The following is a 22,188-nucleotide window of genomic DNA, read 5'->3' as shown; positions in this document are numbered from 1 at the left end:
CAGTGCTAGATGACTAGGTCACAGATGGTAAGTGAAGCTCACAGTCTGGTTAAACGTTTCAATATCATACTACTCCCTACTCTCTAATCACTTACCTATTAATCCTTTTTCTAATTCATACATACCAGTGCATTACTCTTATCCTCCGCTTTCTCTGTTCCTCTCCATGTGTGCCCAGACAGATCTGAGAGAAGTCATGCTGACTTTGTGAGTCCTGTACGAAATTTTTTGTAATCTTCTCTCAACTGAGTCCTACCTGCAGTAGAGCAATGTTTTTATTCCTCCCTAACTGATTCTCTACTGAATGTCCACATGTTTTTTCTCTCCTCAAGCTTCCCATTCCACTTATTTCCACTTTATTAGCTCAGAAACTCAGCTCATATTTTACTAAGAAAAGAAAGACTATGAACTTCCTCTCTCTCTCTTTTATGTTATCCCTCATTCTCTCGTCCTTTACTACAGTCTCTAAAGTGGCCCTTCTCCTCGCCAAGGCCTCTCTCTCCCCATTTATCTTTGATCCCATCTCTCCTTGTCTTCTCTACTCACTTGTCCCCACCATCATTCCTTCTCTCTAATGTTCAGTCTCTCCCTATCTCTATAGGGGAAACTACATGGCATAGTAGATAGAGTGTTGGACCTCAAGTTAGGAAGACTTTATTACAAATCAGGCCCCAGACAATTAATAAATATATGACCCTGAGCAAGTAATTTAAACTGTTTGCCTGAGTTTTCTCATCTGTAAAAATGAGTATAATTATAGCACCTGCCTTGCAGGGTTGTTATGGGGATCCAGTGGGATAATATTTCTTAAGTGCATTAGCACAGTTCTTGGCACATAATAATTATATAAATGTTAGCTATTATTATTATTATTATCTACTGGTTCCTTCCCAAAAAAAATCACTTGACTCTACCATTTTTAATGCTATAATCCTATATCTTTTCTCCCTTATATACCCAAACTTTTTTTTTTTTTAAAAAAAGTTCTCTATACTAGTTGCCCTCAATTCCTCCCCTCTCGTTTATTTCTGACTTCCAACCTTATCATTGTGTCTTGAGCTTCCCTGACTGTATAGAAACTTTTTATGGCCAGGTTCTTTTTGTTTTTGTGTGGTCATTTTTCTAGTCTATTCCTTGACTTTGGACTTTACAATACAGTTGGACTCTGTCCACCTTGAGGGGTGGAATGACTAACCTGAGATTCTGTGGCTAGATGTGGGGGTCTGTAGGCTTTCAGGGCTTTCAAGATAGTATAATTTGGGGAGAGTTCTAGTCATTGTCTTTCTGGTCTGCATTCTAGTAGTTACCCAGGGAGGGCCTTTTTTCCCTCACAACCATAGACCATAGCTTCTCTCTACTCTGGAAATATGATCCATGACTGGGTAATGGGCAAAAGTTGCCAGGTGGCACCTGGTTCCATACTCGGTGCTAGCACAGGGGTCCTCAATAATATCTTCTGACAAGGTACAGTTTGTGCCATCACTACTGCTTAGTAAAAATGCTCACTTCTCTCTGCCATCTTGGCTTTATCTCAAGTTTGATGGTTCTTAAATTATCTTACGACCTATTTTCCATGTCAGTTTTTAAAATAGTAGATACTTTGCATTTCCCTTTGTTTTTTCAATCTTATGATTTTGTCATATTATTTCTTCTTGTCTCTATAGGGTCATTGAGTTCTTTTTGCTCCCTTCTATTGTTCAGAGTCCATTATGGGAATAAAGTTGTCCTTCTATTCTAAACTATTTGTTCTCCTTCTAATTATTTCTTCCAGAGCTCTTATTTCACTTATAATTTCATTTCTTACCTCTAGAGTCCTTTCTTCCAGCTACTCTTGTTTTGCCAAATTATCTACTTAGTAACCAACAACAGCAAAAACATTTTTAAAAATGCATAAAAAAATCATGTGCTAAACCACAAACTTCACATTGTTTACAATTTGTTGAAAAATATCTAAGTTATATGTGTCTTTGCTTCTGAGTCCCCTTTGGATTTGTTTTATTTTGATACTTTTTTCCCTTGATTTTATGGCTGTTATTTATTTTATGATCTTAGTATGTATTATTTTTTATTTATTTTCTTCACTTTTCATCTCTTCATTTATTTCCATTATTCTCTTTGTTTCTTATTTTTCTTTTTCTTCCATTTCTAATAACAGTGCCATCCATTACACTCAAATATCACCATCTTTTCAGTCATTTCTCCCATTCATTACATTTGTATCCTTTCCAGTATTTTGTCATTACAAAATAGAGTGTCCATGAATATTTTCATAGATACACAGCTTTTTACCCTCTCAATAATGTCCTTAGGGCCTAATCCTTGTAATGGGATCACTGGATTAATGAGCATGAACAGCCTTATAGCCCTTAAAGAATATTTCCATCTTGTTTCTTTTTTGTTTTTTTTTTTAAACCCTTATCTTCCTTCTTAGAATCAATACAATGTATTGATTCTAAGGCAGAAGAATGGTGAGGGCTAGACAATGGGGGTTAAATGACTTGCACAGGGTCATACAGCTAGGAAGTGTCTGAGGCCAGATTTGAACCCAGGACTTCCCACCTCTGGGCATGGCTCTCAATCCATTGAGCCACCTAGCTGCTCCCCCCATCTTGTTTTCTAAAAAACAATTCACAGCTGCTTTAGTAATATAATATTAGAACTGTTTCTCCGTGTTTCTAGCATTTAATCTGATCAACTTAATCAGTCTTGTTCTCAATGAGCATACATTAACCAGAACCATATTTAACTAGATTGGTCCTTAGGCAGCAGACACAATCTGTTGCCAGGGCCATACTTTTTCCAAAATCAAGTATTTGCAGCTTGGTCATACCAATTGGAATTTTTGTTCCAATGCTACAACCTCTCAGGAATACAGGATTCCTGTCAAAATGTGATGGATGTTAAAGTAAGACTTTTGCAGAATATTTATACTCTCTAAACCAATGTTGTCCCATGAGAAACTATATGTGATTTATATGTATGTTCAGGCTTAGATCTACTACTAGCCTCATAAAGACAGTGGGGAGTGGGGAGAAAAAGGGGTGGTCTCCACAGATTTATCATATTTAACTTATCTAAGATTATATTCATCTCCTTAACTTCTTTCTTATTTTTTTGTTAGATTTATCTAGTTCTGAGAGAGGAAAATTAAAGTCCTCTACTATTATTATTTTGCTATTTATTTCCATCTATATCTCATTTAGTTTTTCCTTTAATAATCTGGATGCTAAAACCCTTGGTGATTACAAGTCCAATACTGATAATGTTAAAAGATGTTTGCTCCTTGGAAGGAAAGCTATGGCAAATCTGGACAGCATACTGAAAGGCAGAGACATCACCTTTCTGACAAAGGTCCACATAGTCAAAGTTATGGTTTTTCCATTATAGCAATGTCTCAAAGTTGAGAGGTAGACTATACGAGAAGCTGAGCACTACAAAATCAACACTTTCAAATTATAGTGCTGGTGAAGATTTCTGAGAGTCCCTTAGGCAGCAATAAGATAAATCAGTCAATACTTAAAAAATTAGTTCAAATCATTCATTGGAAGGTTAAATGTTGAAGCTGATGCTTAAAAATTGCCTGTTCTTATCCTTTGGCCATTTGTCATTTGGGAAAATATTTATATTCTTAAAAATTTGACTCTATTCTCTTTATATTTGAGAAATGAGGCCTTTATTAGAGGAACTCTTTTTATAAGTTTTTAGATCTTCCTCCAATTTCTTGCTTTCCTTCTAATCTTGACTACCTTGGTATTTTTGTTAATGCAAAATATTTTAAATATAATGTAATTAAAATGATAAATTTTATATCCTATATTCCTCTCTCCCTTTCTTGTTGAGTCATAGAATCTTGCCTTATTCATAGATGATAGGTAATTTTTTCCATACTCCCCTAATTTGCCTATGACATCACTCTTTAAGTCTAAATCATTTTTACCTTATTTTAATATGTGGTATGAAATGTACCTAGTTTCTGCCAGACTATTTTCCAGTTTTCCAGCAATTTTTGTGAAGTGTTGAATTCTTACTCCAAAGGCTTGAATCTTTGAGTTAATCATTAATTAATTAAGTTAATCATTAGATTAACTTGGTCATTTACTATTATGTATTGTATACCTCATCTAATCCACTGATCCACTCTTACTTCTTAGTCAGTACCAGATTATTTGGATGATTACTACTTTATGATATAGTTTTATATCTGGTACTGCTAAGCTTTCTTTCTTCTCATTTTTTTTATTAATCCTCTTGATATTCTTGTCCTTTTACTCTCCCAGATAAATTTTGTAATGGTTTTTTTCTAATTATATAAAATCTTTGGTAGTTTGATTGGGAGGGCATCAAAATAAGTAAATTAATACATATATAGATTGCTATTTTTATTTTATTGGCTCAACTTACCCATTAACAATTAATATCTCCAGTTGTTTACATCTCTATTTATGTGAAATTTTGTAATTGTGTTCAGAGTCCCTGGGGTTGTCTTGGAAGGTAGACTGCCAAGTATTTTATTTTATTTGTAATTATTTTAAATGGAATTTTTCTTTCTTTTTTTATTGGCAATATATAGAAATGCTGATGATTTATGTGGGCTTATTTTATGTCCTGCAACTTTGCTAAAGTTGTTCATTGTTTCAATTAGTTTTTTAGTTGATAATCTGGGATTCTCTAACTATGCTATCATCTCATCTGCAAAGAGTGATAGTTGTGTTTCTTCACTGTCTATTCTAATTCCTTCATTTTCTTTTTCTTCTCTTATTGATAAAGCTAGTGTTTCTGTTACAATGTTGAATAATAGTAGTGATGGTGGGCTTCTTTGTTTAATCTCTGATTTTACTGAAAAGGCTTCTAGGTTATCTCCATTACAAATTATGTTTGCTAATGTCATTTTAAGAAAAAGTTCCATTTATTCCTATGAATGTAGGAAGTTTATGAATGTATGTATATTTAATTGTAGAAAGAAACCGCTTTCTACTTTTGTAATAGGTATGGTCTAATTCTGATTTTTAAGAAATTATTTTCTTCCTTGAGATTTTGTACCTCTTTTTTTCCATTTGGCCAAATCTGTTTTTTTTTAAGTTTTTTTTTCAGTATTTTTATGCCTCTTTTACCAGATTATTAATCCTCATTTCATAATTTTCATGTATTGTTCTAATTTCTTTTCCCAGTCTTCTACTTATCTTGATTTTTAAAAGCAATTTTTGCTCTTTTTTAATCTTTTCATCTTTCCTAGAATTCTTGTTGGACTTCTATTAAGTCTGCATTTTCATCTGAGGCTTTCCTTATAGATATTTTCATGTCTTTGTCTCCTGAGTTTGTGTCTTGAGTTTCTCTGTCACCATAGATTTTTATGGACAGTTTCTTTTTTCGTTGTTGGTTCAGTTTTTTAGTCTATTTCTTAATTTTGAGGATTATGTTAGTCAGGTTGGGAGGTGTGTAAATAGAATTAGCTCCAGCCCATTCATAGTCAAAACTCTACTACCAGAGATGATGTCATCCTCACCTCCCTTAGTGGGGAGGAGAGATGAGTTACCCACACATGACAATAAGTAACAAATCAAGAACAAGGGACTGTCCTTTTGGGCAGTCCAAATCAGTGTAGAGTGTATAACCTTGGGAGAGGTGGGGTTATTGTTGTCCTGGTCTATGTTCTTTTCCTTACCCAGGAAGGGCCCTGTTCCCTTGCTACCACAAGTACTAGTGCTCCTCTCTGCTTTGAACCTGTGACCAGAGCCCCTGCTCCCTTGTCCCTGACCACAAATGCCCCTCTCTGCTTTAGAACTGCAACCTAGTACTGTGTCTGGGCAATGAAAATGCTAAGCAGTACTTGGTCCTGTGCCCAGGGCTCACACATGGGTCAGCCCTCTGAAATCTCTTTATGGCCAATTATCCAATCCCCCTACCTTTTCAGGGTGGTGAAAGCTTCTGAAACTATTGCCATTCCTGCAGCCTCCACGGACCACAGCTAGTGTTGCTGCGGTATATCTTTGCTCCAGGCCAGCCCCCCACCCAAATGTCATAGACCTCTCCTTCCAAAATTCCTAAGATATTTTGAGCTAGAAAAAAACGGCTTATCTCAGAATTCAATTTGACACACTATTTTAAAGTTCTTTGGAGAGGAATATTGGGATAGTTTGGTTGAAATGCTTCCTTTACTAACTCTATTTTGACTCTAACTCCATGCAAATTTTTTCAAGGTGATTTTCTATAGTGGACCAGATTATTATAATTAAATAGCTAACAGAGATATAGAGAATATAAGACCCTGCCGCGTTTTTTTATTTATCAGTTTTTCAAAAACCTTTGAAAGCAACAAGCTAGGAAGGTGACATATGCCTATAATCCCAACTACCAGGAAGGCAGAGGATCTCTTTATGTCAGGGCTATGCTTATTGGGTGTCCATACTAAGTTTGGCATCGATATGGTAAGCCCGTAAGAAGCTGGGAGGACAAGCAGGGTGGAGGAAGGAGGATCAGATTATCTAAGGAGGAATGAACTGACCTAGGCTAGAAATAGAAAGACAGAGCTCCCACATTGATCAGTAGTGGAGTTGAACTGATGAGTTGTCCTTCAATTTCTACTTCTAGCCTGGGCAAAATATGGAGCCTTGTTTTAACACCCACACCCACACAGAGAGAGAGAGAGAGAGAGAGAGAGAGAGAGAGAGAGAGAGAGAGAGAACAAAAGTATACAAATACACAGAAAAAAGATTGAGAGAAGATACATAAAGAAAATAAGTTCATTAAAATGTTTGTTTTTTTTTTTAAATCTAAGTATAAGTGATATGTGGGAAATAGAGAAGAAAGGCCCTATAAGCAAAAATAAGTAATTAGATCCAAACACAGACTTCATCTATTTTTCAATTTTATTTTTAGATTTGAGTGACATCAATGATAGAACGCTATCCAAAATCCTCTCAGATATCTGTAGGTTATTGTACTATTGGTAAATATAGGCCACTGATCCACATACTATGCTAATCCATATACTTAGTATATTGTTTGTGATTTTGAGCCCTGGAGGATGGTGTTGTGGAAAAAACACTAGGCTGAGAGTCAGGAAAACATAACTCTGACTCTGCTTCTAATTATTTTGCTTGATTAAACTTGAGTTTCATCCTCTTATAATATGACAGGATTAGGCTAGATCATCTCTATGATCTCTTCCAAGTCTAGCATTCATAACCATAAGTAAGGCAGAGTGACTGGGGCCCTGCCTCAGGGTAGCACCATTTGGAGTCCATCCTTCCCCTTTGTAGTGGTCCTCCTCCTGACATTCCTGCATCTTTTCCCACTACTCTGCCTAGTTTTAAGGCAAACATCCTCATGGTTAAGTAGATGTATTGTTTACCTCTTTCCCCCTGTATCACTTTGGCAAACCATTCCTCCATCCCTCAGTTTATTCTAGGTTTTGGAATATAGGTTTGGAATATCAGTTGCCCTAGGTCTACAGGTCAAATCCCCTTAGAGATGAATCTCCCTCTCTCTCTCCTAGCATGACTGTACCAACCAGGATAGTCCTGGATTTCTGTGGCATTCCTGTCACTGAGGATGGCTGTGGCATTCTTCCCACTCACAAAGATGAAGCCTAGGATCTCAGTGTTCCCTGACATGAGGCAGCATCACTACCCCAACAGAATTGTGTCCTTTTGACCCAAAATCTCCTCCACCTCTCTATTTGCCTTGAGTATCATTATTCCTACTTCCTGATGTCCCAACACTCTGTGGTTGCTCTCTGAAGGCTAAACAAATAGAAGTTATGTAACCCTGGAGAATATATATTCTCTTCCAGAGTCTCAATGTCATGGTGATTTGGGACTAAAGAGTACTCATAGTCTGGATGTCTTTGATTCTGTGACTTGTGTGTACAATTTTTTTTATATTATATTCACATCACAAGCTTTGGTTTAGAGCTATGGAATGTGTTCAACCAGTGTCAGTTGACTGACTTTCTAATGTTGCTTCCCAATCCTAGATTCTATGGACGATTTCCTGATTTACCAGGCAACACAAGATCGTGCTACTTTTGATGAAAATTTCCTTGTGGCAATTTCCTTTCAAGACCATGAAAATAAAACAATTGTCACTGCTCTATTCAACAACCAGGCTTACCACGCTGCTCCCATGGCCTTGGCAATGGTGGATAATATTCTCTACAAGTTGTTTTTTGACCATAGGGCTTCCATTACGATCACCAACAACCCTCAGCCTCCACCTAAGGGTAGTGATGCTATAGAGAGGTTCTTTCAGTATGTGTAACTTCCCTTCTTATGAAGTTAATACAATATATCTCTGTAGTATTTATCTAGCTGTTTGTTCCTTTTAGCTGTTATACACTTTTCTTTTAAACCCTTACTTTCTGTCTTAGAATCAATACTAAGTACTGGTTCCAAGACAGAGGAGAGGTAAGGGCTAGGCAATGAGGATTAAGTGACTTGCTCAGGGTCACCCCGCTAGGAAGTGTCTGAGGTCACATTCTCACCCAGGACCTCTTGTCTCCAGGTCTGACTCTTAATCCACTGAGCCACCTAGCTGCCCCCTAGATGTTATACTCTTGAAGGCAACCTGAATTAGTGGATAGAGTGATAGAATTGGAGTTAGGAATACTTGGGTTCAAATCTGGCCTCCGATTCTTACTAATTCATGTCAATCAGCAAGCATTTTTTAAGTTCCTTCTATGTTATAGGCACTATAACAAGCACTAATGATTCCAAGAAAGGCAAAAGACTGTCCTTGCTCTCAAGGAGCTCATGGTGTAATGGGAAGGCAGAATGCAAACAACCAGGGACAGTCAAGCCATATACAGACTAAATTGGATATAACCAGCAGAGGAAAGTTATTTAAAATGGAAGGGTATTAGGAAAGCTTCCTGTAGAAGGTGGGATTTTAGCTGGGATGTGAAGGAAGTCAAAAACCAGGAGGCAGAGATGAGGAGAGGAAACATTCCAGGCATGGGAGACAGTAAGTGGTTAGAAGGAACAGCAAAATGCATAGGAGATGAAGTATGAGGAACAGATTTCAGAGAACATGGACAGAAGTAGGTTTTACAAACAAAATTTTAGAACTGGAAGGGTGAAGGGAGGCAGATTCCGGAGGGCTTTGGTTGCTAGGGGATTTTTGCTTCATCTTGTAGATGATACAGAGCTAGGAGTTTGTTGAATTGGCCCATGGCATGATCAGATCTGCATTTTAGGAAAATCAATTTGAGAACTGAGTGGAGGATAGACTGGAGTAGGAAGAGACTTGTGACAGGGAGACCAGCCAGCCAGCCACTGCAAGAGTTCAGGTGTGAGGTGATAAGGGCCTGTACCAGAGGGACAAGAGTGTTCAAGGAGAAGAAGTGAGGGAAGGGAGCATATAGGAGTGATGTGACAAAATGAGAATTGGCAACAGATTGGATAAGGGGAATAAAAGGGAATGAAGAGTGGAAGATGTCATCTAGGTTGTAAGCCTGGGTGACTGGGGAAATGGTGGCAAAACTCAACAATAATAGGAAAATTAGGAAGGACTTGGATGGGGGGCAGGAATAATAAAAAAATATCATGATCTATACCTAGCACTTACATATAATGTTGTATGGTTTCCAAAATATTTTCTAAGAATTTTTCATTTTATCCATCCCAGTAACACTTTGAGGTAGATGCTATTATTATCCCCATTTCACAAAGGAGAAAATTGAACAGGCAGAAGCTAAGTGAGCTGCCCAGCTAGTATCTGAAACTGGATTTGGACTTGGGTCTTCCTGATTCCAGGTCCAACACACTATCCATCTAAACACCTAGTTTTGGACATGTCAACTTTAAGATACCTACAGGACATTCAGTTTGAGATACATAATGGACATCTGAAAATGTAAATCTGGAAGTTAGGGAAGAGGTTATGGCTGGATAAGTAGACCTGAGAATTATCAGCATAAAGATAATAATCGAACCCATGGGAGCTAATGAAATCATCAAGTGAAGCAGTCTAGAGAGGGAAGAGAAAATGGTCCAGGGCAGAGCTTTGGAGTGGACATACACAGTTAATGGGAACAACCTGAATGAGTATCCAGCAGAGGAGACTGAGAAGGAGCAATTGGACAGCTAGAAGGAGAACCAGGAAAGAAATAGTGACATGAAAACCTAAAGAGAAGAGTATCACAGAGGAGAATATGGCTGACCTCAATTCACATCTGACCTCAGAAACTTACTAGCTATTTCACCCTGAGCAAGTAATTTAACTTTAGTTTGCCTCGGTTTCCTCTGTAAAATGGGGATCATAATAGCTCCTACCTCATAGGGTTATGAGTATCAAATGAGGTAATAGTTATAAAACACTTAGCACAATAATTGGCATATAACAGATGTTTAATAAACATTTATTCCCTTTACCTTCCCTTATCAAAGGCTTCAGAAAGGTCAAGAAGGATTAGGATTGAGGGGAAAGCTAGTAGATTTGCCATTTATGATAAATTTTCTCTTTCAAAGTTAGGAACTTTGAAGAGCAGTTAAATGGCAATGTCAAAGGTCAGACTAGAGAATTAAGTGGTGAATAAGAGGAAAGGAAGTAGAGCCATTAATTGCCCACTGCCTTTTCAAGGAGTTTAGAAACAAAAGAGATACGAACTGATAGCTAGTGAGGCTGGATGGACAAAGAAAGGGGGTTTTGAGGAGGGGGGGAACCTGAACATGTTTGTAGACCATAGAGAAGCAACCATTAGGGTAGAGGTGGAAAATAAATGAAAGAAGAGAGATGATAGAGGGGGCAATATGCTGAAGAAGACCATGGACACTTACTCTGTCTGAGTCTTTAGCAATTCCCTAAGACTTACCTACTAAATCATAGATAGCATGCAGGGATCTCCCACATATTATAAAACCCCAGTATCCAGAAGTATTGACTTCTTTTTAAAAAAACCTTTACCATCTATTTTAGAATGGATGCTAAGTATCAGTAAGGGCTAGGCACTTGGAGTTAAGTGACTTGCCCAGGGTCACACAGCTAGGAATTGTCTAAGGCAAGTCTCGATTCTTGACTAATCACTGAGAGTGGTTGATCTTTCGCTGATCTCTTTTTTCCCTCATGTCCTCTCTCTCATAGGGGCCCTAAGGGACATTTTCTTGCCATTACCTTGATGTTTGGAATATCATTTTTAGTCAGTGCATATGCTATTCTGCCAATCAGTGAGCGAATCATAAAGTCAAAACATATCCAGTTTATCTGTGGAGTCTCTAAAACTAATTACTGGATCTCTGCCCTGTTATGGGATCTCCTCTTCTTCCTGTTCTGCAGCTTGCTAATACTGGTAAGTGTTGCTCAATGTATATATTAAGGTACATTCTACTGCATGTTACAGTTCTAACCCTTTGGACAATGATGCTCAGCATCAGACACTAGCCAAGAAAGTCAAGTCGACTATTTTAGCTACTGCCACCTGGGGAACGCAGTTTAGATGTTTCTAGATTCCCTGTCCTCAGTCAAGTGTTCATTTCCCTACAATGTACAGAAACATGAATGACCCTCTTTTGGCTAAGCTCCTTATATATTTGCTCCCTAACATCTCGTCTCAAGGTTTGAAGGAGACATATGCATTGATTTAAGCATCCCTTCTGTGACTGTCTTACCAATAAGAAGAAACTATTACAACTAGAAAAATAGGCAAAGACAGTAAGAGAATGCTGCACATTAGGGACTACCTACCTGCTGAGGAAATAAGGTTATCTCTTACCTTCTTCACAATGTGCCAAGATTTTTACATAGAGCTGGATTTGATGATTGATAAGGAGTTGCAATAGATGAACTGATTGGTAAGGAGTTGCAAAACTTGTCCTTAAAATAGAGACTAGTGCATTCCCCTCTGATACTCAGAATTGATTTCTTAATACTTTATTAATTCTCTCTTTCCTTTCTTCCTTCCTCCTGAAAAATGTCTCCATACCCAAGCTTCTCCTGAAAACCATGGATGAAAAAGCTTATGTTCAGAAAGACCACCCTCAAGCTACCTTGATGATGTTAATGCTGTTTGCCTGGGCTAACATCCCTTTGATGTATCTAATGAGCTTCCTTTTCTCTGGGGTTGCTAGTGGGTGTGCCAAGCTCATAGTTATAAATCTCATCTTGGGAATTATTCCATTCACCTTTAATAGCATCATAAAAGAAATGGGTAAGGACATTCCTCTCCAGGACCCCATTCTACACACATGTACTTTAATACTTTAGTACTTTAGTACCTTATCCATTCTGGTGAATCAGAGTGAGGGAAGGGGAGGCATGTTCATGGGGTGGTTAGGATCAATAAGTAAATGGATAGAAATGGACTCAAGGATAGGGATATGACCAAGGGCCAAACAAGAACTGCCAGGCCTGGTTTAAGACAATTGGCTATTATCAATAATAACTCCATAACTAGTGTAACTATTAACTAAAATAACTAATAACAAATTGTTCCTCCTCGACACTCAACATAAAAGACCATTTACCAATTTAAATGCCCAAACCATCTAGTAGCCAATCAATAAACATTTAGTAAGTGCTTACTCTGTGGCAGACACTGTGATGAGAACTGGAGATTAAAAAAAAAAAAGCAAAAGACAGTCCCTGCCCTCAAAGTATTTCTAATCTAATGGGTGAGACAGCATGCAAACAGTTACAAACAAGAAATATATAGGATAATGAATAGTTAACAAAGAGAAGGTACTAGAATTAAGAAGGGATGGGAAAGGATTCCTGTAGAAGGGGGGATTTTAATTCAGACTTAAAGGAAGCTTTCCAGTCAGGAGGCAGAGATAAGGACGGAGAGCTTTCCAGGCATGAGAGACAGTCAGAGAAAATGCCTGGAGTGTAGAGATGAATATCTTGTTCATGGAACTGCCAAGAGGTCAATGTCATTGGACTGAAAGGTATAAGAAGCCTGGAAAGGTAAGACAGGCTGTTATGAAGGACTTTGGATGCCAAGTGGAGCATTTTGTATTTGGTCCTGGAAGTGACAGAAAGACTCTGGAGTTTATTGGGATGGGGGAGAGTGGTGACATGATTGGAAAAGAGGATGGATTAGAGCAGAAGAGACTTGAGGCAGGCAGACCCTCTGTGGTCCATCGAATTGTTCTAGGTATGAGGCAATGATCATACATAGTGGCAGTGGCAGAGGTGAAAAGGGGGCATATTCAAGAGATGAAATTTCAAGTGTGAAATTTACAGGCTTTGGCAATGCTTGGATATGGCGGGGGGAAGGGGGATTGGTAAGGATCCTGAGGAATCCAAGATGACTTCTAGGTACCAAATAATTGCAAATGTAAGTAATGATGGAGAACCCTCAGAGGTCTCCAAAATCATGAGCATACAATAAGAAACCCCAAGAAAACCCAGTGTCAGATAGTAGAGTATGTAAGCAGAAGACACGGAGAGAAAATTCCTAGCTTCAAGACTTTGAAAGGGGAGGGAGAGAGCTTGATCAGGGCCAGTGAAAGACCTATGGAGTGATTATCAAATCCCCACCTCATCTTTTCTCTAGTTTTTAGCTACTGTGTTACCTTGAGAATAAAGATATTCCCAGACTTCAAATATTGCTGCCTTGCTCACTTATTTCTGGCCTTAGCTCTCTTCTCCATCTCCCTTTAGCAACTGCATCCATAGCTTCAGATATCACCTTCAGAAGGATGATGCACAGATCTCTATATCTAACACTATCCTCTCTATTAAGACCTACATTTGTCAGTCAACAAGTACTTAATAAGAGTCTTCTCTGTACCAAGCATGAAGGATACACAGAACAGCAAAAAATGGTACTTAAGGAGCTCACATTCTAGTGGAATCAGGAAGACCTGAGTTCAAATATACCTCAGACGCTTACTAGCCCTGCAATCCAGGGCAAGTCGTCTTGACTCTATTTGCCTCAGTTTCCTCAATTGTACCTCCCAGGATTGTTGTGAAGATAAAGTGAAATAACACTTGTAAGGCACTTAACAGAAGCCTGGCACATGGCAGGTGCTAAATAAATATTAATGCGGGAGACAACATGTAAATAATTAGACCCATACAAGATATGTGTGCAAGCGTACTTATGTACTTGTTATATGTGTGTATATTGTATATGTGTGTATATACACACCCAAACACACATACAGAGTTTATGAAGGCAATTTCAGAAGGAAGACATTTCAATTTCCTCCCGCCTTCTAGACATCTCCATCTGAATATCCTGCATCATCTTAACTGTACCACATCCCAAACTAAACTCATTATCTTCCCCCTAAACCTGCCTCTCTTTCTGGCTTCCTTATTTCTAAAACTTAAAGAGTTACCTTTGACTCTTCCTATCCCTTGATCTCCTGCTCAACTGGGCAGGGGTCATGTTTTCTTCATCTTTTAATTCTCCCATAGCATCTAGTACAGTGCCACTAACATAGTATGCCCTTGAGAAATGTTTGTCAAGTAAAGTATTAAGGATTACTCTTCCCCCAAATGAGCACCATATTAGTGTCTCCCTCAAGCAAGAATGCTCAGACAGATACATAGGAAAAAAGAATAATAGAGTATCAGTACAAACTGTAATACTGTAGGAGTCCAGAGGAGAGAGAAAGGACTTTAGGCAAGAGTGGTTAGCATGGGCTCCTTGGACATTTGTCTTGGGACTCAGAGAAGGAATAGAATTTTGATAGGTAGTAAGGAGAGGAAGAATAGTCCCAAGGAGCATCAGGGTACTTTTCTTGTCCAAGAATAGGCATGACTTGAAACAATAACTGGGAAATGGACTGTGGGTGTTGTGAGCAAGTAATTGATGTGATTATTTGATGCAGAGAATGTTAGAGATAGGTTAGCATTGTGTATTTCACAGATCTGCTTGTCAGCATATCGGTACCATAGAATTTAAATCAATGTGAAAGAAAGGGATCTAGTATGGATCCTGGCATTGTGGGGATATAAAGTTTCTTCAACAAGCTGTTTAAAATTTTGTGGCACCCACGGAGTTCATGTTAAAAAGGGAAAAATCAGTGGGAACCTGGGGCAGTTGCAAGCTCTAGACGTAAACATTTAAATCTTTTTTGGGGAAAAAAAAGTGAGAATGTTTCCACAGGACTATTCCTGAATGACTTAAGAAGTGCAGGCACCCAGATACAGATATCAGAAGAGCTTAGGAACACAGAAAGAGGGAGAGGAAGGTAAGCTAGTGTGGCTCTTCAGAGCATTGGAACCCCCAGAGTAGGGGTTCCAATAGCTTGACTCTATAAGCTTGACTCTTAGTGTGACCATAAGTTGAATTTGGATCAAAGTGAACAATTTCAAGCTTGTTTCCCGTGGCATATATTAACATTAGGGCTATGATACTCCAGATTGTACAGGCATGATTGACAGTTCTGATTCTCTATAGTTTCTTCACAGTGTAAAGAGTGGAAGCAAGAGTTGGGACAAATAATGGGGTGAGAGTGATTAAATTTGAGAGGTTTTGAGTGTGTGGATGTAACAAAATGGTTTGTGTAAGGGGATAATAGGTGATAAGTTCGAAGGTCATTGGAGATTAGGCTGAGAGATTGAGGCTTTTTTTTTAGAATATGGAAATTCATTAAAGGTTTTGAGACAGGAGAATGATGTGATGGAAGTGATCTTTTAATTCTAGAGATGAATTGACAATATGGTATGATATGGAGAAAGTCAATCTCAGAGTCAGGAAGAACTGGGTTCATATCTTGCTTCTGACACATATCATCCATGAAACCCTGGGCAGGTCACCAGGCAACAAGATGGCTCAGTGGATAGAGTGCTGAGCCTAGAGTCAGGAAGACTCATCTTCCCAAGTTCAAATCTGGCCTGAGATACTTACTAGCAGTGGAAGAGTGCCATGATGCTTTGCAGCTTGGGGTGTCAGTTTACCCCATGCCTTCTCTAACCAGCGGAGAGTCATGGAGCGAGAGAGTGAGAAAGCTGACAGGCAAGAGACAAAAAAGGGAGAGAAGGGTCAAGGAGAGAAGTGCAAAATTTCTCAGATGCAAATGAATTAATTCATGGGGTGGAGTAAGGATCATGAAATGCACAATTCTAATTTATTCAGGTTTTAGTCCACTATTTCTAAGAAATCTGAGCTCAGTGATCAAAGGAATAGGCATACAAATTTTCAAGGCTATTAGGGAGTAAAACTGCAACTGCATAGGATATAAGCTACAAAGGTTCTCTTTGGTTTTGTTTTTTAACCCTTACCTTCTGTCTTAGAATCAATACTGGATATTGGTTCTGAGGCAAAAGAGCACTAGGGGGCTAGGCAAAGGGGTCAAGTGACTTGCCCAGGGTCACATAACTAGGAAGTGTCTGAGGTCAGATTTGAACCCAGGACCCCCATCTTTGGGCCTGGCTCTCAATCTACTGAACCACCCCGCTGCCCCTACAAAGGTTCTCTTTGGTTTCTTATCACAAACTACAGAGAGTTCTTTTGAACTACAAAAGGTTTTAGGGTCTTCAAGGATGTATACATACATGCCATTTGTCTTGAAGATACAGCTCAAGTATGAGAGGGAATTATCACAAATGCCTGATCAGGGCATTCTGAGACAATTAAAGAATTCTCCCTTAAAGCCAGGTGTTCTCTGACAGTGAAACCAGGGTCTAGAGCAGATCTGCAAATATGTCTTTACTGGTTACTTTGCCTCAGTGGCCCAGAATGTCCTGTGGTCTTGGCAGTGTGACCCTGGACAAATCCCTTGACTCTGTTTTCTCATCTGTAAAAATGAGTGGAGAAGAAAATGGCAAGCCATTATAGTTTCTTTAGCAAAAAAACCTCAGGGGTAGCTGGGTAGCTCAGTGGAGTGAGAGTCAGGCCTAGAGACAGGAGGTCCTAGGTTCAAACCCGGCCTCAGCCACTTCCCAGCTGTGTGACCCTGGGCAAGTCACTTGACCCCCATTGCCCACCCTTACCACTCTTCCACCTATGAGACAATACACCAAAGTACAAGGGTTAAAAAAAAAAAAAACTCAAACAGGGTCACAAAGTATTAGACACTGAATACACTTCCTGACTGCAGGCCTGGAAGTCTATCTGATCACTATGCTCTCTAGTTTCTCTCTAAGACATCAGGAGCTTCCTATACCAGTGAGGTCACAGGTGTGGTCTAAAAAACACTTCTAGGATGCAATGTTTGAGGGAGAGCCTAAAATTTGGGGGAATGAGGGAGGACCAGGAGTGGGAGTCAGAAGTAGGGGGTGTTTGTTAAGGGATTGAAAGGGAGGCAGAGACATTATTAGGGGAACTGCAAATGAAAAATTAACAGGAAAGGATACAGGATTGGAAAATGAGGTAGTAGGGAATAGGATGGAAAATCAAAGATGACTCAAAGGGTTTCCTCTGAACCCTAAGAAGGTAGGAGTATCATGGACAGAATAAGGGAAGTCACAAGAGGAAGTCAGCCTGGAAGGGGAGATGAGAAGTAAACATTACTAATTAAGCTTTTTCTTTCTCATCACAGACACAAGTTTGAAAAACTTTTCCCAAAACCTCGATATTATATTCCAGTTAATACCAAATTATAGCCTAGCAATGGCTTTCTCCAGTCTGTATTATAACTATGAATTCCAGCGGTTCTGTAATACTCTGAATATTGGTATGGAAATATGCCGAAGAATATGTGAGTATTCACCTACCACCCACCTACCATCAGTCCCTTGAAAAAGTCCTTTATCTCTGGTTTTTCATCATTAAGAGCCAAGGGTACAGGGAGTGGGTGGATGAATGGAACTCTCCTCTGCCCCAGAAGAGAAGAGCTCAAATCTCATCAGGAACTACTGTTACTTCATAAGTCATATCCTATTACAAAGGAGACTCTCTTAGAAAGTTCTTGGGAAAAATTCAAGCCAAAAATACAAGGCCAACTGCTGGCTTGCAGGCTGAGACTTCTGAGAAGTAAGAATTAGAAAACTTTTAAGAAGGATCCCATTAGCCCTTTAGGGCCACTAGGGAAGCTTGGAGTACTCTGTAGCAATAATAACCCTGCCTTTGCCCTTAGCATCTAAAAAAGTTAACCAGAGTAGAACTTGACTCCTGAAGACTAAAAGAAAATGAAAAGAATGGAAATATTCTTGTACCCTTGCTCTTGGGGTTGCCTAGACAACAGCTGGGTGGTGTGCTAAGATCACTCTGTAGTGACTAGGAAACCCCTCTCTGCAATATCCCCAAATTCTAGTTTGCATAAATATTGACAGTGATGTTAATACCAAGGTCCCACTGTATACTATGGAAAATATTCAACTCAAACTTATAGCTTTAAGATTCTGGCAAGCATGACATGGTCTAAATCAGTTATGCTTTATAGCAAAGCCGAAAGCCAGTGGTGCTACACAGCAAAGAGTTACAAGGCAGGTATAGAGGTAGAATAGTCTTTGAGGAAGAGTGGCCAGCCTGCTTAGGTCTATCAGTCAATTTTCCCTTTACTTAATTAGGATCTGCCCCCCAGAACTCTAAATCCCAGCTTCCCATGTTCCCTCTCATGTTACATGCTAGCGTAGGGCAGATATAAATTTTGCATAGCTCTGCCCCTAACACAGCTGGGAAAACTTTTCTTTACTCAGGGTTTTACTTTTGTTCTTGAATAAATTTTATGAAATATAATACTTGGAGTTGTTGGATATTAATTTTTTTTATTAAACCCTTACCTTCCGTCTTGGAGTCAATACTGTGTATTGGCTCCAAGGCAGAAGAGTGGTAAGGGTAGGCAATGGGGGTCAAGTGACTTGCCCAGGGTCACACAGCTGGGAAGTGTCTGAGGCCAGATTTGAACCTAGGACCTCCCGTCTCTAGGCCTGGCTACCCAGCTGCCCCCTGGATATTAATTTTAATCTTACACTCTTCTGGAAAGACTGGGGAGGTGTAAGGAGTGAGTACATTAGTCAAATTCCATTGCAACCAATTCTAAGAAACATCCAAATTTCATTGACAATGTTAAATTTAAATTAATATCCAATAACTCCAAGTATTATATTTTATAAGATTTATTAACAAACACGATGTAGAAGAAATAAAAGTACAAAGTACAAAACTTAAGTTTGACCACCTGCTAGGCTCTCACCCCACCTCCACAAACCACATTCCTGGGAAAAGAGAGAGGGTAGAGCTACACTCACAACTTTATCTCCAAAACATAAGGATGTAACATGAGAACAAAGATGGGATGCTGGGAAAGAGAGTCCTGGGGAGCAAATCCTAATTACACAAATCCACCTGTGATTCCATTGGAAAACGAGCATGTAGAAATCTCCCAGATTTACATGCCTAGTTTCCTCAATGAATCAGAACACAATCAACTTATATCTCTGAAAATCTTTAACTAGAGGTATATGCAATATTGCACTTTGTAAGGGGAAATTACAATAATTTGGGGTCAAGAGGGGAACAAAAGAGCAAGAGAACAAAACCAATGATTGCTAGGCACATTGACAAAAAGCCAATTAGGGGGCAGTCCCCTTTGGCATGAGATTTTACATTCAAAATAAATGCATTCAACCCCTTGCAGTTCAATTCACTCCATCCCAAAGTTCATTCTGGATCTTTTGGTGCAGTGTCTGGTTTCCACAGACTTCTTTATAGCACCTTCTCCAAATAGTTCACTTTCTTGATTCGGGGAGGTAGCAAGTTTCCTATCCTAAAATTACTCTCAAACAAGAAAAATTTTAATACATCTAGAATTTTATGACAATAATACAATCCCCCCTAAGGAGGGTGTTGACCAACACACAGATCACCCCGGGATACATGGCTGAGTTATGAGGTATATGAATCAATTGTCAAAAGAAAATTAAAAACATAAAAAAAACAAATAAAAGAGAAAAAGTAACTTCTGGAGGAAACATAAAATATTAAAGTCTCAAGTGTAAAAATTCTAAGTAAGGAAGAATAAGCCCATAACAGGTACTTGAATCAGGGCCCAATTAAAGAGATTTATGTCCCACAAGCCTGCAGTAGCAATTATGCACTTAGCCAATCAGCAGCCAGGACTACAGAAAATTGCCATATTATGAAGAGAGAAAAAGAACTAGATTTTGAAGCAGAGGGGAAATAGCATTTCCTGGACTGATTTTACCTGTGCTCTCAGGGATAGGGGAGCCAAAATGGCAGCCAAACTAAGGTACTTGGTAGAAGTCTGGATCTTGCATGAGGGAATCCTTCATCTGATATTGTCAAACAGCTATTTCCTCAAACCCCAAAATAAGTTCAAGTCCCCTGTCTTGGCACAGAATCTCATCAATCCCACTGAGATTGGTTGGTCTCCTTGACCTTGTCCTCTTAGGCACTATGCAGGTTAACTTTGTGCTCCTTGGCACTGTGCAATGGCTTTTTTGTGATCCCTTCTCCTGGAATCAGACACAATCATTAATCAAAGTCCCATAGTATTTAACAATCAATGGCGGGTTTCCATAGTCTAAAGCTTTTGGGTATGCATTGACATTAGGGCTAATGGACATTTTAAACTTATCCTAGTGCAAAATTTTAAAAACCATTAATACTGGTAATGTGTACTTCAAGTACAAAAAAATGAGAGAAAAAAGAAAGCTCAAATATTCTATTGCATATACAAGGAAAAACAATAATAAATTTTTAAATAAAAAATATATAATTCACATTCCAGGAAACACTGTGTTAGCCAAGCAGAGGCACAATACAAAAGTTTCTCACCCAAAAATGAGATCCATTTCTTTTTTAACTTGGCCATAATCCACAGTGTGAGTGCACATGATTTTCACCAATTAACAGCTTTTAAAAACAGCAGCTAAAGCACATTCAAAGAAGTATCAAAATCACAACAGCCCATTTAATGACAATAGTAAACAAACCTGCTAGCATTTGGATTCACATGAGTCTTTATAGCCATTTGCTATGTGACATTTTTAAAAACCTTTGAAGCTCATGGATACTTTTCACAAGGTCTCCAGAGCTAGCCAATCTGTCAACCTCAGCAAAGATATTTCTAATATCTAATATCTAATAAGTCTATTACTGCCATCATTTCAAAATGTGGCAGGAGAAACAAAAAAAGCCTCTCTGTTCTGCTGATGAAAACCTTTTGGGTCTAAAATGTTACCAAGAATCTAGATCATTCTGGTGGAAATGTAGAGTAAGCCGAAGTTAAAAATATAAAAACCATCCCAGAGCCACTAGGCTCCTTGGGAAATATTCCCTCTGGGAGCCATCCAGAGGTTACCAAGCCCCCTGAAAAATCTTCCCACCTCCTGGATGAAATTATGACCCATCATGGAGTAACCAAGCCCCTTGGGAAACCTCCCTCCTCTGGTATGGTATGTAACAGCCATAAAAGGCATATCTTTATATGTCCCATCCATTGCAATGTGGAGGCGAGGAATACAATAGTGAAAATCATTTCTGATATCTCATCCATTACATTTTTTTATAAATGTGGAGGTGGGGAATACAATAGTGCTATTGCACTTCACTTCAGCTACTAAATGGACCCTTACCTCTCGTTACAAACAACTCAAAGGTAGGCAAATGATCAGTCAAAGGTAGTGGTGCGACTACATATCTGAAAATCACTTCTGAGGACCCCTTAAAGTCAATTTAGATTTTTAGCTCATTAAATTCTCCAAAGATTGTATACAGGTTGTAACCAGTTTGATGGAATCCATCCATCTTCATCTCTGTGACAATTAACAAAGGCAAAAAGGAACAAAAAGCTATAAAGGCAACATATGACATTGATGGTGACATCAATGTCTGGTGACAAACCAAGCATCTTTAAGGACCTATGGTTTTGCCACAAAAAAGGGTTTGTCCAGGTTGTTTATGGACTTTTACAATGGTATTTTCTCCAGTCCAGGCATAGGGCAGTACAAATAAAGACAACATAACAGAATATATAGCTAATGGCCAAAACACAGTAACTGAAATGGCATATTATAACAGAAGATATTTGATCAGATTAATACATGAACTTAAAAACAAAATTAAATCTTAAAGCAAACAGTCAGCAAATCCAATAAGCATGACAGGATACAGGTGCTGAATTCAAGATAACTGTGTTACAGAGACTTCTTCACTATTTGGAGGAGAACAAACTGAAACAGTTCAACATCAATAAGGCAATGAAGTCTGAAAAGACTTAAACTTCACTTCCAGACTCATTAAGGTTCCTTCCCCTCCCAAGTATCATCATCCATCTAGATTTCTTTGGTCACACCTCTGGGGTTCCCCATACCAAGGGGGATTCCTGCACTGAG

The 22,188-nt window shown here is 38.7% G+C and overlaps 1 protein-coding gene across 1 annotated transcript in view; it reads left to right on the top strand.

Annotated features, from left to right (window-relative positions):
* LOC123248576 (phospholipid-transporting ATPase ABCA3-like) overlaps nt 1-22,188 on the top strand; it is a gene marked incomplete at its 5' end in the record, with an annotated part of 354,036 nt that overhangs the window by 260,549 nt on the left and 71,299 nt on the right. Inside the window, one exon of the mRNA XM_044677403.1 lies at nt 7,976-8,221. Coding sequence (XP_044533338.1) covers nt 7,976-8,221 — 246 coding nt within the window. The remainder of the gene's footprint in view (nt 1-7,975; nt 8,222-22,188) is intronic.

The sequence above is a fragment of the Gracilinanus agilis genome, chromosome 1 (genome assembly GCF_016433145.1).
Source record: "Gracilinanus agilis isolate LMUSP501 chromosome 1, AgileGrace, whole genome shotgun sequence".
NCBI lineage: Eukaryota > Metazoa > Chordata > Mammalia > Didelphimorphia > Didelphidae > Gracilinanus > Gracilinanus agilis.
The sequence above is the reverse complement of the archived record's forward strand: the minus strand, read 5'-3'. Positions and strand labels throughout refer to the sequence as shown.